Source organism: Chelonia mydas, chromosome 6, assembly GCF_015237465.2.
Source record: "Chelonia mydas isolate rCheMyd1 chromosome 6, rCheMyd1.pri.v2, whole genome shotgun sequence".
Taxonomy (NCBI): domain Eukaryota; kingdom Metazoa; phylum Chordata; order Testudines; family Cheloniidae; genus Chelonia; species Chelonia mydas.
The window spans coordinates 59,609,567-59,627,226 of record NC_051246.2 but is presented as its reverse complement, the minus strand read 5'-3'; the positions used below and the strand labels follow the sequence as shown (position 1 = coordinate 59,627,226).

The window sequence follows — 17,660 nt, the reverse complement described above, 5'->3', positions numbered from 1 at the left end:
GAATCTTTGGCAATGGCTTAATACTACCACATGGCTTATGCATAAGAAAAAATTTAAAAATAGGAAACTACACAGCCATAGCTATGGGATGCACTGAAATGCAGATACTTGCCCTAGCTACTTTGGAACACGAAATGTTCTGGATCATATTGGAAAATATTAAGGGTTTGATGCATTTGTTAAAACAAAGAAAAAGAGCATTGTTTGACACTTATCAATATGAATGGGCGCGATACGTTTCCAGTATTGTAAAACCAGATGTGTTAATGGGAGAAATTGTTGTCAAAATTGCACACCAACAGTCCCTGGAGGCAAAGGTATTGAAGGTTAGCCCACTCCCCATATTACACATGGGACTGTTAGGTGAGAAAAATTAAATATGAAGCAGTTATGCCAACCGAACCAAAGTCAGGCCAATAAAGGTTGCTGGGAAAGTCCCTGAACGAGATAAGTAGAATGAAAGAATACTTGTTTAAGTTGTAGGGAGTAAGAAAAAAGGGGAGGCCTGCATTCCTGCATTTTTGTACCAGATGTTCTGGGAACTGTCTTGTTGAGATACGGAGGCGCTGATTTCCACTCCTTTGTTTTTGTGCTATGTCTGTTCTTAACTCCTTGTCTCCTGGTTAACACCCATACCGATAAGAAAGTTAGTGAAGGGTTGTGATTTGCTAAAAGTTATCTACAATAAGGGGGTAGAAGTGCATGCATAATAGAGGATTTTAACAAACATAGGGGAGGGGTGGGCTGCTTTATGAATAAATCTGTGACGTGACGGAACTGTCTATAAAAACCTATTAGTTTTACTTAGAGGCTGCTGGTTCTCTTTGGAGACGGGCTGCTCTCTATTCTTGTGTGCACTCTTCAATAAAGAGCTTTGTGTTCGGACCTTGCTGGTGTTGCCTGTCTGTCTCCGGTCAGACAATGAACCGTACCGTCTGGGGTTCGAGTCCTCGACAATTTGGTGACTCCACCGGGACCCGTCTGACTCTCCAGCCCGGGGTCAGACTCTAAAGCAACGCAGCGTGCATCCTCCGTTTTCGAGGAGCCTTGCTAGTGATCTGATCCCTGCGTCGGCGATAAGGCGTGTTCTGTGAACCAGCAGGAGCCCATAGAAATCCAGCAACGTCCACCTACCCGTTGAGTAGGCTCCAGATCCAGGTCTTCGGGGTTTGAGTCCCTGGAGAGGTAAGCGATCGCTTGATACTAAGAGTCGGGGATTGTGGGTTTGAGTCCTCTTTCCACCTAGGATGGGACAATTTGGCAGTAAATGCCCTGGGGACGCCCCGTTGTCTCTGATACTCAGAGATTGGAAGGGAATCTCTGGAACTACTGGGTTGACTAAATCAAAAATGAATAATTTATGTCAGGTTCAATGGCCAGCTTTCACCACTCATTTGTCCCCGACTAAAGATTGGCCAGCCTGCGGAACTTTTTCCACAGACAGGATGGATTCCTTAAGAGATATTTTGGTCGATCTTAGACTGGGACAAATGGATTATTTGTTTGTATGGTATAATTATAAGCCAAAAGAAGGACGTCCTCTTTCCTCCTCCTTTTCTTATTAATCTCAGGGGTCTCCAGCCCCGCTTTGTGCTATGCCTGCTTCTGCCCCTCCTCCGGCTTACCCTCGGGTTTCTGACCTATGCCCAGGACAGTTGCAAGCCTTAAGACAGGACTTCCAGGCAGAAAAGGAAGCACGGGCTAAGCAAGTACCAGTCCTTTAGAGACTAGTCAAAATTTAACCATTTGTGCTCAGCATATGCCATAACAACAGTGTGTCTGCCATAAGAGGAAATTAAATAGTTAAACAGCCAATTGGCCGTGCATTCTGTCCAGGTGACAAGCCTCACGGGGGAGGACTCGGGTAGCCCTTGTGAGTGAGAATATTTAAGAGAAGAGACCAGGAGGGCTGGGGCTCATTAAGAAGCCCACCCTCCCTGTTAAATTGGTAGTGGAACAAAGCTGGTGCTCATGGAAGGGACAGTTCAGAGAGAAAAACAGAATCGGGCCCAAGCGGGCAGGCAACAGATAAAGAGATTGGAAAACAGTTTGGAAACTTGAAGGGCATAGTGAAAAAAGAGGAGTAAATAATTACAGGAATGGGAAACGTAAATCCCAGAATAATAATTGGAATGGTAAAATCTGAGTTAATTGGGGTGTCATTTTGGAAAATAAGCAAGTGATTTAAGGAAAGAAAGTGAGAAGTTAACTCTGTAGTTGCTGGAGGGAATTATCAGTTGAAGTTTGTAAAAATGCTGAAGAAAAAAAAATTTTGGTTTCTTTGCAGCCATTCTGAAGGGAAAATGGGCCTTTTTTTCAAAGAAATGTCTGTAAATAAATCCAGGCAAAGAGACTATGTAATTGAAATCATTTGGCTATGAAAAATTTAGTCAAATTAGCTAAAAGAACATAAGGGGTTTTATTGGAACTTAACCGCCCAAATGTCTAAAGGAATGTAAATATATAATGCTACTTAATTAAGATCCTATTAGACTCTAAGGGGCTACAATAGTTGGTTGTTTTCTTTTTTAGAGTTGTGTGTTGTGAAAACAGGAGTTAAAAGTAAAAGGCAATCAAAAGTCTGGTAAAGTTTATTGTGCCCTTTTTAAAGTAAAATCTTTAAGATGTGGATCCAAGAGCAACCCAAAAAGCATTTGTTTTAATGTAAATTACCTAACTGATAAGATAAAAGCCACTGAAACCTGGGCTGCCTAAAAAACAAATACAAGAAAATATGGGTAATTCCTCTGTTTTGCCTGCAATTAACAAGGGTATTTGTATAAAAAGAAAATATTTTAAGCAATGACTGACTGCCAAGAAGGGGTAGATCTATGCTCTTTTTGTCTTTCAGAAAATAAGAGAAAACTGATTCCAGCTGAAAAGCAATTCAACATATCATGAATTTACTGGCACAATAGGAATTATGTTCTGTGTTCTATGTCCTGTCTTGTGGCCAGAATTGCTGTGTTTAATTTTTCATAGGACAGTTTAGTTTAAAACTAAATAGAAGGGTTAATTCAAAATGCAGATACTTGTTTTATTCAACTTGAAATACAAAGTGTTTGGATAATATCAGAAAAATGTGGTATACTAAAGTTTAATACATTTGCTTAAGTAAGGAAAAAAAATTTCATTGTCCAGACCTTTTAATTAAAAAAAGAAATTGTTAAAATTCACGCACCAACAGTCTTTGGAAGCAAGGACATGAAAGGTTAACCCACTCCCCATATTATACATGGGATCCTTGTGGCTACCTCTGATTTCTAGCCAGAGGGCTGGGGAGGAAGGAAAGCTATTGAACACCAGAGGTTGTACCAAGTGGACTCCTCAAAAGTAGGTGTGCTTGTCCTGGCTTGTTGCTCCAAAGCTCTGTAATAAAGTCATTTTCCTCGAAGGGTGTATGTGGTATACATTGAACAATAAGACTAAAGTGCTGTATAATGGGCAATGTATATGTGTTCATTTTTGAACAAAGGTGTGTGAGTGGAAAGTGAAAGTTTCCTTTGCAGGTTAATAGAAGCCAAAAAGGGGAGAAGAAAAAGAACGGAGGACGAGCTAATTCAATGCTGTAGCTGGCAGGCTCAGTCCAAAGATAAGACACTGGCTTACCCAAGGATACTACTCACAGCTAGGATTTGGCTGACGGCCAAGAAGAGGGGGGCTTGAATGTGCCCAAGCAGCTGTGAGATCTGTAAAACACTGCCAGACATTAATGAAATGTGTTAGGTCTCTCTATTTACAGGTGAAAGAAGTCCTGGTCCAAGGATCCTGAGCAAACCTGCCATTTGTTAAAACTGGGTGACTGGGTCTACATAAAGGTCCATCAACGAAAGACTACTCTGGCCCCATGCTGGAAAGGTCCTTATTAAGTCCTGCTAACTACCAACACCGCTGTGAAGTGCCAAGGACTGACTGCCTGGACCCATGCTTCTTACTGCAAAAAGACCCCTCCACCTCAAGATGACTTCACTTCGACCACTGATCAGCCTGTCCCTCCTTCTGGGTTTTTTCCTTTCCTCCTTTTGGACATCAGGGGAAAGGACAAGGTGAAGTGCTCGTAACCTCTCCCTTGTCCACTGACAGAGCTAACCTGTATAGCACCGCTAGGGAACCTAACCTGGAGAAAGGTTCCCCAGAAGCAGACAGCGTTGGACTTCGAGGGACCTACGCACGTTCACCCCACCGTGAACCGGGTACATCAGAAGCAGACGATATCTGTGCTCAAGACAAATGAACCGCTACCCCTTTGGGCGACCTGAAGCTCCAGCTGCAGCTAAAAAAACATTGAGTTGGTGGTGCCCTCTCAGGGAAGGTTGGCCCTGCTCTCTAAGCTGGGTTCTTGTGTTTTTTAATCTGTTTCTTATTTGTTATCTTTCTTTTTTGGTGGTACAGGGAGTTGAGACTACAAAATCACACAGCTCTAATACATTTATTCGTCTTGCCCATGAAATGAAAGCTCGAATGCCAGCCCTACAAAACACTTCATGCTGGGTGTGTTCATTAGTGCCAGCTAATAGCCACAAAGGTCTTCCCATAGTTTCTATTCCCCTTAGTGCAGCGAATATGACCTGGACCCCATCCTGGAAGGATTCTACAGGTAATTTAAATATTACCTGGGCTGATACCGGCATCTCTGAAAGTAGGTATCTCATAGTTTGGAAACGGGTTGGTCAATGGTGCCTCTTAAGAAAAGGAAAAATAGCTTTGGGTAATAGTAAGTGCAAAGCCTACTTTAATGGCACTCATTTTGGGAGTAAGAGAGGTCCTAATATCTCTCTCCTGGATGGGGCAACCTCTTGCACCTCCGCGTGGTATAGATTCGCAGGTAACAAGTGCAATCTGCATGGAGAAGAACATTCTTTGTACGAAGGTCATAAGTTGATTGAGCATTACGTTATAAATTGCACGCTTGGGTAAAACCTGCCAACTCATACTATGTGTGTATGTTCCTCTAATGCTTCCATGGCTAAATTCTCCCTCCTCCCATCTTGGACCAGATGGTACAAACTTATTAATAATACCTGGTCCAAAGTCACTCCTATCCTTTTTGGAGTACACTGGGTGTGTGGTAACAAGGCATACCTAGCCCTCCCTCCTTCCTGGAGCAGATTCTGCTACTTGGCTTGGTTAGAGCCACCTGTAGTATATCGCACAAGTCTCTCTAAAGGAAAAATTAGGAATGTAAGAGGGGCTGAAGAAGATGCAAATGACTCTCGCCCCCTTACTTCGTGTGCCCTAAATGACTGGATGGGTGCATGTGCGGGATTTGTCTTTTCCTATGAAGGTGCCACTTGGCGTATTGGGGAAGGAGTCATGAGACTTCAGGGAGTGTTGGAAATAATGGCAAATACTACTGCCGATGCCTTAGGTTTTTTTTGTTTGGATGCCAAATCTACCAAGGCAGATGGTTCTTCAAAACCGCTTGGCATTAGATATTTTGCTGGCCTCCCAGGAAGGAACATGTGCATTAATTGGGCAAGAATGCTGTGTGTATGTTCCAGATGTTTATAATGTCACCTGGGAAAGAGCAATCCACCTTATGCAAGTTGCAAAGGACCATAAAAGAAAGCAAGTCCACTCACGGTGGAGTAATTTGTTCAATTGGGTTCCAGACATAGGTGGCTGGTTACATAACTTGCTTCGTAGTGCCATTGTAATTGTTTGTGGCCTAATAGTTTTGTATGTTATGTTAAGATGTGGCTGTTGGCTGGGTACCAAGCTGTGCCCTACCAACCAGTGATTGGTCCCCAGTCACTACTTACAGAGGCCAGTATGTCCCAAGAGTTCCCCTATGGCACTCTGGGGACAAAGGGGGGACTGTTAGGTGAGAAAAATTAAATATGAAGCAGTTATGCCAACCGAACTAAAGTCAGGCCAATAAAGGTTGCTGGGAAAGTCCCTGAACGAGATAAGTAGAATGAAAGAATACTTGTTTAAGTTGTAGGGAGTAAGAAAAAAGGGGAGGCCTGCATTTTTGTACCAGATGTTCTGGGAACTGTCTTGTTGAGATACAGAGGTGCTGATTTCCACTCCTTGTTTTTGTGTTATGCCTGTTCTTAACTCCTTGTCTCCTGGTTAACACACATACCGATAAGAAAGTTAGTGAAGGATTGTGATTTGCTAAAAGTTATCTACAATAAGGGAGTAAAAGTGCATGCATAATAGAGAAAGAGGATTTTAACGAACATAGGGGAGGGGTGGGATGCTTTATGAATAAATCTGTGACGTGACAGAACTGTCTATAAAAACCTATTAGTTTTACTTAGAGGCTGCTGGTTCTCTTTGGAGACGGGCTGCTCTCTATTCTTGTGTGCACTCTTCAATAAAGAGCTTTGTGTTCGGACCTTGCTGGTGTTCCTGTCTGTCTCCGGTCAGACAACGAACCGTGCCGTCTGGGATTCGAGTCCTCGACAGGATCCTTCTGGCTACCCTGAACCTCAAGCCAGTGGGCTGGGGAGGGAGGGAAGCTATTGGACACTAGAGGTTGCACTGAATGGACTCCTCAAAAGTGGGTGTGCCTCACCTTGCCTGTTGCCCCAGAACCTTGTAGTAAAGATACATCACTAGGATCATGTATGTGGGATGAATTGGAATCACAAACTCAAATTGCCTCACAGTACCTTCTCTTGAATGGGCTACACAGAAAGTGACACTGATGATTATAAATCTTAGTGTCAAAAGGGGGATTATGTTGGATCATATTAAAGAAGTTCTGTATTAAAATCACGAATGAGTTTGATTCCCCATAGTTTAAATTCCAGTGTATTACTAATTAAGAGGTCTCTTGGTTTTTGGTACTGTTTCTCTCCCTCTCTGTGTGAAACTTGCAAGCTGCTAATTGTGTTACTACATTCTAAGACAGAGTCTGTTCTCAAAGCAATTCTTTGTAACAACAACTACTCACACACAGAGGGACTCAAAGCAATACTCTGTAACAACAGAAACAGCACCCAGAGACTCCCGGCCCTTTTGTTGTATTCATCTCGCTTTGTTAACAATTGTGATTTAAAATAGAGATAGAGGATGTATGTGGATGGATGCTTGGTGTGGATAATAACTGAATGATCAGGGAGGGGCCAGCCTAAGAGTATCCAGAGTCCATCGGCTGAAGAAGGCGTCAAGTGGAAATAACCAGAGGACCCCCGGAGGACAGAGTGGAATCCATCCAACAGCCTCAAGGATGCGAGAACCAAAGAACAAGATAACATCTGGCAGCACGGAGCCGTCAGGAATGTGCCATCTGCTGATTGATTCAGCAACATCATGATGAAGCAATTCCCATAGACTGGCATAGGAAGAAATTCCTATAAAAATGGACTCTAGAAAGTGAGAACTTTGGGATCTGATTCTGCAAACCAACTTCCAGGAGCATCAGATGAGCATCTGACAAGGCCCTGCTCCCTCCTCATGTCCAGGCCACCTGGCCAGTGGCTTGGCATGAGCAACTCTAAGACTGGTAACTATGATAACAACCTTGCAGAACCTGTGTGCGTGTGTATGAATGAATGTGTGAATAAATATGAAATTGAATGGAATGTTATAGCTATAACTAACTGCTTACTATGATTCTTTCTGTATTCACAATAAATTTTGGCATTTTGCCTTTTCCCCTTTAATAAGATCCTGCTGGTTTTTATTTTATTGGTATATCAACACCACCAACTAAATCATCCCAGCCAAGGCTTTGTCAAGCTGGGCCTTAAAAACCTCTCAGGAAGGAGATTCCACCACCTCCCTTGGTAACGCATTCCAGTGCTTCACCACCCTCCTAGTGAAATAGTTTTTCCTAATATCCAACCTAGCCCTCCCTGACTGCAACTTGAGACCATTGCTTCTTGTTCTGTCATCTGGTACCACCAAGAACAGCTGAGCTCCAGCCACTTTGGAACCCCCTTTCAGGTAGCTGAAAGCAGCTATCAAATCCCCCCCCACACACTCTTCTCATCTGCAGACTAAATAATCCTAGTTCCCTCAGTCTGTCTTCTTATTGCCTGACCAATAAGGGGGCCCTATGCTCCTGCTTCAAACCGTGTTTAATTTTGTTGGGATTTCATATGAGTTGCTTGGTGATACTTCTCCTGTAGTTGGTTATTGTGATGTTTGGCTGGGGGAACTTCCCTAATGCTTATTCCAGGAACTTAGAGTCCAAATTCCTGATGTAACTAACCGCCAAGGGGAACTCCTAGGGGAGCTAACCCTATGTTGATTGCCTGCAATGACCAGCTCAAGCCTCAAGGTGGACAATGGGGAGACTGAAGAGAGTGGTGGGTCTACACAGGGTCCTGATCAGGAGCCCGTCTGGAAATCCTTTGTGTAGACAAAGCCTAGCTATTTCTCTCAGGGTTGTGAACAGGTGTAGGCTCTAGCTTTCCCTTCCAGAATGAGTAGTTTGTTAGATCCTACAGGCTCCCTGCTCACAGAAGAACAGGTCTAAATAGGAGAGGAAACGCACTAATTCCAGTTTCATAAGGACAAATAAAATTCCAATATTTTAGATAATACAGAAACATTATTAACAACATGTCAGAGTTACTAAGAAGGAACAACGATAATACTTACGTCAGATCAAGGACTATGTGGCTAAAAATAGAGAGTCATGGAGCAATAGAGATGAGAGAAAAGAGAGGGAGGGAAGGAAAGAGAATGTAAACCTCAGTGGTGTAGTCACATTGCTTGGGCATGTAATGAAACCCAGCCCTTAAAATTATTATACCAGAATATTAGAGCAGATTGCTCCATACAAACAGATGGTACCAAAAAGAAATTCACTTCTGAGAGATGCTTATCCATGCTGTAGTATACTAGCAGTTGACACCAGACTTTGGGTCACTGATTAGCCTGGAGTTGTATCTGATTATTTGTAGCAATCAACAAATTGAGTTAACTCATGATGTAACTCCCTTGACTTCAGGGGTGAATCTGACCCATGGTCTGCAACTGGAGTCAATAAAGGTTTATGTATTGCATTCCACAGAATGATGATGGAAAACTCCATGGCAGAACTTCCAATGTCCCTTTCAGATGAGTGATGAACACTCACTCAGATGAGTGGTTTCAGAGTAGCAGCCGTGTTAGTCTGTATTCGCAAAAAGAAAAGGAGTACTTGTTAGTCTCTAAGGTGCCACAAGTACTCAGATGAGTGACTCATATTCACACTCTACATGGTGGTCTGGTCTTTTGTTTCATATGTTTTGGGCATTTAATAATTTTTGCTTCTGGCTCCCCCAGTCATTTTGTGATGTGCAGCTGCGGAAATGTGGTTTCTGAGTTTGATCTGCAGCAGCTAGCGTGGAGGGTGGCCCTGGGCTTTTCAGCCTCTTGGGAGGCTCACCAACTACTATAGCAGCAAACTGAGGAGCTCTTCCATCCATGTAGCTCTCTACTGCTATGGCTTCTTTGTGTCTGCCCCTCAGTGTTGTATTATGTGCTGTATGGAAAATGCCACAGCATAGGTAAACCTAAACATCACAGGAATATGGGAATAGGGTTAATGAGGTTTTAGTAAGTTTAAAAGCATGATGTCAAACAGCTCCTGCAAATTCACAAATAGAAAAGTAATTGGATTTGTTCTCACTGCAATGGGAGTTTGCCTGGCAGAGCCAGATCATTCCCCTACCTGGAAATAACCTGCCAACGGGAAAGGAAACAATATGAGATTCTCCAATTTTTCTCTGAAGGACAGTCAGAGGTGGAGATTGCCCCCATGCAGAAGAAACCAGGGGTCTGGCCCACAAAACTAGAAGATCTTGAGGATCTTCTGGGGTATTGGGCTATTTGTGCAGAGGCTCTGGACTCCCTGTGGTTCTGTCCGAACTCCCTGACAGCATAGCTCCAATTGTGTTTTCATGGGGGAGGGAGAAATGCCCATCTCTCCTAAGGCAAATCCACCCACTCCCTGCCCCTCACTTCTCAGATTCCCAGACCCTGCACTGGGGGTGAGGGAATGCTGTCACAGCTCATGGGATCCTCACAGAGTTAAACTTGAGTCATCTAAAGATTATTTGCTTTTCTTTCATATTGCTGCACTTCCTCTATTTTCTAAAGATAAGTATGAAAATAAGTATGAAATGGAAGCTTGCAACTCTGCTGGGAATTCCTGCAGCTTGTTTATTCTGTGAAAATACATCATATTATCTAAGTTTGGTCCACTTATTAAAAGCAGCAGCTTTCTTATAAAAACATTAAGTAAACTAGCTGGGGCTTTGGAGAACAGAGTTCCAGAACACAGAGGACTTGCTCAGAAATTTGAGGATGAATCTTATTCCACTGTCAGCCCTTTTAGCATTTTTCTATAGCTTTGCACTAGGTAAACCTGTCCAGGTGTGTTCATGCTGCCATGGCAGTTTAGATTTTGCATCTCTGCTGATCGAACTGTCTGTGTGAAAATAAGTTATAATATTTCAGCATAGCACAGAGTTTGTTGTGATTCTACCTAATGACAGTTTTATTTTGATGACATGTGTGCATACTAAAAGATTTCCTTTCCTTTTGCAGGTAGCCACAAGAAATAAGGACATGGGTGAGTTTGATTTTAACTATTCTATAGATACTCGGGGTTCTTACGGATAAGAACTTTTCATTCCATACTTTCAAGTACATCAGGCCTGATTTTCCACACTGTTACACAAGGCTTATACTAGCATAACTCCTATCACTTCAAAAGAGCTACCTCTGATTTATAGTGCTGCAACTGGGAGGAGAATAGGGCACATAGGCTGAAATTTTCAGACCTGGATGCCTTCTAAATCCATATTTAGGTTCCTAAATATAAGTGATTATGGAGATTTTCCAAGGTGATGAATCACACCTGCAGATCCTGTTGACTTCAATGGGAGCTCGAGTTGCTCAGGACCTCTGCAGGTTAGGCTACTACTATAATTTCAGTGCAATTTTAGGGACTCGGGCTTGAAAATTTTGTCCATATTTTTTTTTATCACTTCAAAAATAATCCCTGTGTCAGTACCTAATGGTGGGCCCTGGAAAACAAATCCAATTGTCTCTTTGAAATGCACATTAACTGTATGATTTATGTTGGTATGATAAGGAAATCATACAGGGTAACAATCATTACCTCAAGGGGTGCTATTTTGCCAATGAATACGACCAGTATAAGAAGAGAGCAGAATCTCTTCACCATTTTTATATCAGTGATCCCGATCCTGGCTGTCTGACACTGGGCCAGATTCAGTCTTGATGTCAGCAAACTCAGCTCCCTTCAATATCAGTGGTAGATGTGTCTGCTTATGCCAAAGCTGAATTTAGTCTTTTGTGTCTACCTTCTCCTCCAGCCACTCTCCACACTTGGGGGTCACTCATTCACCTGTGCTGTCCTTTTTTATCTTTCACTTCTTTCCTGTGTGACATCGTCACTTCTTTGTCCGCACGCACAAAATTACACATGTATTTGGTGCATTAATCAATAGTTATTCTCCATGAGAAACACAGGTTAGGAATAGCAGTGGAGATTTGGAAGTCAGAACTGGGGGGCATATTATGATGTCATGCGATACTTCACAAGTTAACCTGCAGACTAATTGGGGAACACACTGAATAATCCCCTTAGAGACAGTAGTGTCTCCTGGACAGTTTAGCAGATCTTTCTGGATGCCAGTTAAGACTTCTTTCACTCTGCAAGTCCCAATGAAGGAGAGCAATGCCTTACATTTCTAAAGCTCCTTCCATGCTGAAGGATCCCAAAGCTCCTTTAGCAAATGTATACGCTGTCATTCACATGATTAAAAGAGTGCAGTGGCCTATAAGTGATCATATTTTCTTCCCTGGAAGTCAGGAAGGCCTGACATGTCCCAGCACATCATGGTTTATATTAAGAACGGCCATACTGGGTCAGACCAAAGATCCATCTAGCCCAGTATCCTGTCTTCCGACAGTGGCCAATGCCAAGTGCTTCAGAGGGAATGAACAGAACAGGTAATCATCAAGTGATCCATCCCCTGTTGTCCATTCCCAGCTTTTGGCAAACAGCAGCTAGGGACACCATCCCTGTCCACCCTGGCCAATAGCAATTGATGGACCTATCCTCCATGAACCTATCTAGTTCTTTTTTTAACCCTGTTATAGTCTTGGCCTTCATAACATCCTCTGGCAAGAAGTTCCACAGGTTGATTGTGCGTTGTGTGAAAAAATACTTCCTTTTGTTTGTTTTAAACCTGCTGCCTATTTTCCACACAAACACATTTACTAATCCTTTTGTAGATTATTAGGAATAACCTCTCACTCAGGGGATATTTTCTAAGACACAAAGGGCAGTTAGGTGCCTAACACACACTGAAAGTCATTGGGAGTTGGCTGCCAAATTCCCATTTGTGCCTTTGAAAAATCATCTTCTCTCCCATGTCTAGTATGTTCTTTATTCTCTTTATCTGCCTAGAGAGTGATACAATTCTGCATGAGGGTGACATTGTCTTGAGAAGGAAACGCAGTGCCATAAACTGTGACAGCAGCTGCTTCTGGCCCAAGTCCCATGATGGGCTAGTCAGCGTCCCAGTTAATGTTTCTACAGAGTTTTGTAAGTCACTTGTAAATGTACCTGTGAAATTAGCATGGATTTTAACACCAAATTATAAGGATTATTTTACAGTATCTCTGTATCATGTGTCAAAAGTGATTTTAACCCAAGGCAGCCTTTATGACTATTATCCGTCCCATCAGCTGTTCCTAGGACAGTTTGGCTAAAATAGTATATAATTTAGTAAAATGGATATTTAAAGGTGTGGTCAATTGACAGTATTTAGTTACATAAATACCGAAGGATTCATACATACTAGTCTATATTTACTGACATTTAACAGCTATGGACCAAATAATGTGTCTAATCTGTTACTTCAGTGAATATATTTGTATTCATATATTATTACTTTTAGTAATAAATATTTTGTCCTCACATACCAGTTTTCATGGAAGGATCTCAAAAAGAGCCATACCAACAGTAAGGCCTGATTGTCCCCTCCCATGGGAAATGGTGCAGAAGAGGAGAAGACAAAGCAAATTTCCCTGGAGAGATTTCTTCCGAATTGTTTTGCTGGGGTCAGTGGATCAGGGGGTCAGTCAGTGGATTTGTGGAACAGGCTGCAGAACAGGTGCCTTAACCTGGAAGATCTTTATAGAAGCTCTGTCTTTGTATGAGCTCTGTGCCCCTTACACCCCTTGATTCTTTTGGAGCAGCACTTTGGGGTAGAGAAGGAATTTTTCTCCAGGGCAGATTGGAAGAGGCCCTAGAGGTTTTTCGCCTTCCTCTGTAGCATGGGGCACGGGTCACTTCCTGGAGGATTCTCTGCTCCTTGAAGGCTTTAACCATGATTTGAGGACTTCAATAGCTCAGACATAGGTGAGAGGTTTATTGCAGGAGTGGGTGGGTGAGATTCTGTGGCCTGCGTTGTGCAGGAGGTCAGACTAGATGATCATAATGGTCCCTTCTGACCTTAGTGAGGTCTATGAATCTATGAATTTATGATCCCTCCTAAAGAGTTATTCTCACTTTCAGGGGAAAAGGCATGGACATTTAACTCAGCCTGGGTCTGGGTTAACTTTTTTTGGGAATCACCGTGGTGCCATTTGGGGGGAGGGAGAAGATGGACAATGTGGGTCCACCTATCCCTGCAATGGTCACACTCATTCCTCATCCTTTTCTTACTTGCATATCCCTGGACCTGCAGAACCCCCTCTTGAGGCAAGGGGCATTAGGGTACACTGATGCAGAGGCATGACTGTGCCCAGTAATTAATTCAGTTTTATAACATCCCTATGGCTAGGTAAGGATTATTTACTGTAATGTTACAGTTGGGGAAACTGAGGCACAACATTGTTGTGGGACAAATTTTGAAAAGTGGGCTGTAATTGAGGGGGCTGACCTAAGCCAAAAGTTTCAGATATAGTCAAGGCACTTAAAGGCATATTTAGACACTGAATAAAGATGCTCTGATTTTGAGGAGTGCTGAACACCTGCTGCTTCATGTGACTTCAGTGGGAGCTGCAGGTGTTCAGTATCTGTGATAAACAAACTGCTTTTATTTAGGTGCCTAAATATAGTCAGCTGTCTAACTTTACACACCCCAGCCAGACGGTTTTGGCCTTAACCTTTCTGTTTTAGTTTCTCCATCTGTCTCATAAAGATAATAATACTGACCTACCTACCTTTCGTTGCCATCATGCAAGGCAATGTACATAAGGGATAAGTATAATTATTATTACTACCCTAATCACTTTGAAGATCCCTTAACCCTCGACACTCTTATCTAATTTGACTTCTGTGATAGGAAAATAACAACTAGGTGCAGAGATTTAGTGGAGTGGACTGCCACATAATAATCAAAATACCATTGTTACGTATTCCCCCTTTTCTTCCTAGCTGTGGCAGAGAGGACTTGGATTGCTGAAGCCATGCAGGAATTCGCTACCCTGACATGTGTCCAGTTTATAAACCGCACGACAGAAACCAACTATATAAGTATTGTACCTGGGAAGAGGTCAGTTCCATCAGTCCTAATTGTGACTAGAAGCATGGATAATCTCCTAACATATTCTTTAGTTTTCTTTCTTTCTTTCCTGCTTGACCTGGATTTAAATAGTCCCAGCAGGTAGCAAACTCCAGGAGCCTGTGATTAAGAGAGTGAGTTGCCAGAGCTCATACAATTTTTCTCTTTTTGTTTATAGTTTTGGTTGATGATGTTGCTTTTCAGCTATGGGACTATAGCTTGTCGCACATGACATCTTTGGTTATTGGTTGCATGTTCCTTGCAGCTGCTGGTCTCACTTTGGAAAGATTGGAGGTATGCAGGAGGTGGGCCTGATGAAAACTGGCTGCATGAGTAAAGGAGCAATTCAGCATGAAATGAACCATGCTCTGGGTTTTTTACATGAACAGGCCCGGAGTGACCGGGACAACTATGTTAAGATCATGTGGGAATACATTATGGCAGGTATGTCCGAGGGAGTGGTGTATGGTATTGATGGCGATAGTAATAGTGCTTATTCTAATTCTTTACATCTTTAAAATGTTTACCAAACATTACATAACAAGGGATGGGACTGGGGAACAAATACCAAATAGTGACAAATTACTTCCGCAAATGTATTATTTGATTCTTCCTTCTCAGACACATTGAAATATATGTGCCTTTCCCTGTGAGTGGGACATGATCACGTTTGCTCCACTAGGCCCTAAAACAGGCCCACGAATTTTCAGCCATTCCCACATTATCCTGAGTAAATTTCAATTGCATTGTCTTGTGCTTAGATGTCAGAGGTTGTCTCACAAGATATTATAATTATTTGCTATTTATATAATGCCATAGGGTTCTGTGAGCACTGGAGTTTCCCAGAGACAGCGAGAGATTAAAGCAGGTGGCTTCACAGGTCTTTATAGTTATTACTTTTTTTTACTCTTCTTTGCATCATGAAAATGACGAAGAAGGCGTTAGTATACAGTGTTGGTGTAGTCATATCCATCCCAGGATATTAGAGAGACAAGGCGGGTGAGGTAATATCTTTTATTGGACCAACTTCTGTTGATGAGAGAGAAGAAAAGGAGTACTTGTGGCACCTTAGAGACTAACCAATTTATTTGAGCATAAGCTTTCGTGAGCTACAGCTCACTTCATCGGATGCATACTGTGGAAAATACAGAAGACATTTTTATACACACAAACCATGAAAAAATGGGTGATTATCACTACAAAAGGTTTTCGCTCCCCCCACCCCACTCTCCTGCTGGTAATAGCTTATGTAAAGTGATCACTCTCCTTACAATGTGTATGATAATCAAGGTGGGCCATTTCCAGCACAAATCCAGGTTTTCTCCCCCCCCCCCCCCCCCCCCCCCCGCACACAAACCCACTCTCCTGTTGGTAATAGCTTATCTAAAGTGATCACTCTCCTTACAATGAGAGAGAGACGCTTTCGAGCCACATACCCTTCCCTGAAGAAGAGCTCTGAAGAAGGCCCTCTCCTTTTCCCATGGATGTCAAAGGCAGAATTCCCATTGACTTTAACAGTGCAGGATTATGCCCTGAGATCTTTTGCAATTTCCCAGCTCGCCCACCTCCTATTTTCCCCAGGGTTTCAGTATTGCTCTCTTTTTTTGTTTTTCTTTCTTTCTTTTTCTTTTTTTTTTAACCCCGCAGTTCACCTTGGAAGATTTCCCATTTCTTTGCTTTGACAACATATTGCCTGCGGTTTTGTTGCAGTACACTTAGATATGTGAAACTTGGCTTATTTTTCTCAGTCTTTTTTTTTTAATACAAGATACTGTTCTGCTTCTTAGGCCAGAACTTCTGTTTTAGCTCTTTCTTCTTGCTTATAGTGTTTAGGGTCTGGGGCCCCAATTCAGCAAGTACTTAACTTTAATCACATGCTTAAATGCATTGCTGAACACAGATGGACTTAAGCACGTTCCTGGATAAGCACATGCTTAAATGTTTTAGTGAGCTGGCGCCTAGGTACTCTTTTCCCTCGGTCCATAAGACTTCCCAAATTATATGTTCTTGTTTACATTTGTTTGCCTCATCAGTCAATTAAAAATAATCTGTTTTAGCCATTTCTTTTTGTTAGTTTTTCACTGTAAATGTTGGTGGGCGACTCAGGGCAGTTTATCATGAGAGGAAGGATGATCTTTTCTTGACAGGATCGGGGTTTTATTCCTGGCTCTGCCACTGACTGCCTGTGTGACCTTGAGCAAGTCACTTAGGCCAAAATATTAACATTTGGGTGCCTGCAGTCAGGCTTTGAAACCCACATTTAGGCACCTGAACAAGTATCCTTATTTTAAAAGGTGCTGAACACCTGCAGCTCTCTGAAGTCAATATCATATGAAGGAATGTGGTAAACTTTACAATTTAAGAGAAAATTTTGGCCGTAGCTATTCTGTGCCTCAGTTATCCCAACTGTAAAATGGAATTGTACTAACTTAACTCACAGAGGACTTGATTAAGAGAATTAATTAATGTGTGTAAAGGTGTTTTGAGATCCACGGAGGGAGGGTGCTAGAGAAAGGCAAAGGATTTATTGCTTTCATGGTTTTGACATTTCTGTATAAACCACTGATGCTGAGGCCCTTTCATATCTGTTGGTTAATAAAAAAGAACAGCAAAGAGGGGGAAAAAATCACAGTAAACTACAGAAGCTTTTCACTCCCCTCCTCTTGGCTATAAATAGGGTAAATGGAAATTATTATGAAACTATACAGTGGCCTGGTGGAATCAATGCTGATAAGAACCAACCCGAACCTTGCCCCAAACCTCGAATCAGTTTTTTGAGCTATGAAAAAGTTCAGTTACCTTTTTCTCCCTCATCTGTTGTTAATTTTTGGATTCCCCCTCCCTCCCCCGCATTTCATAGTCCTGGATTGGACCGGGAGTGAAAGTGCTAAATGAGGAGACTGTTTTTTCCTACAAGCAATTTGGCCCAGCTTTGCAGACTCAGACTCAAGAGACTCAGATAGCTAGGATGAATTTCAGATAAGCATCCAATGTAGGGGACTTGTCCAAATGGTTCCTGCTTTGCCAGCCACTAGTAACAATAACAGAGATACTCATGTCAAAGGGTGAAGGAGAAAGGAAGGATGGCCCAGTGGTTATGGTACTAAGCCTAGGATTTAGGAGACCTCCCTGCTCTGCCTCAGACTTCCTGTGTGACCTTGTCAAGTC

At 42.4% G+C, this 17,660-nt stretch overlaps 1 protein-coding gene across 6 annotated transcripts in view; it reads left to right on the top strand.

Annotated features, from left to right (window-relative positions):
* Positions 1-358: 358 nt before the first annotated feature.
* LOC102938910 (astacin-like metalloendopeptidase) overlaps positions 359-17,660 on the top strand; it is a 30,270-nt gene continuing 12,968 nt past the window's right edge. The window contains exons 1-5 of one of the 6 annotated variants that reach the window (XM_043549960.1): positions 359-1,185; positions 10,495-10,519; positions 12,389-12,526; positions 14,366-14,483; positions 14,758-14,936. In XM_043549960.1, the coding sequence (XP_043405895.1) occupies positions 10,516-10,519; positions 12,389-12,526; positions 14,366-14,483; positions 14,758-14,936 (439 nt within the window). In that variant the 5' untranslated portion in view covers positions 359-1,185; positions 10,495-10,515. Of the gene's footprint in view, positions 1,186-1,571; positions 3,828-10,183; positions 10,321-10,494; positions 10,520-12,388; positions 12,527-14,365; positions 14,484-14,757; positions 14,937-17,660 lie in introns of those variants that run through there. The other 5 variants (XM_043549959.1, XM_037901434.2, XM_043549962.1 and 2 more) reach the window with 5 other exon arrangements.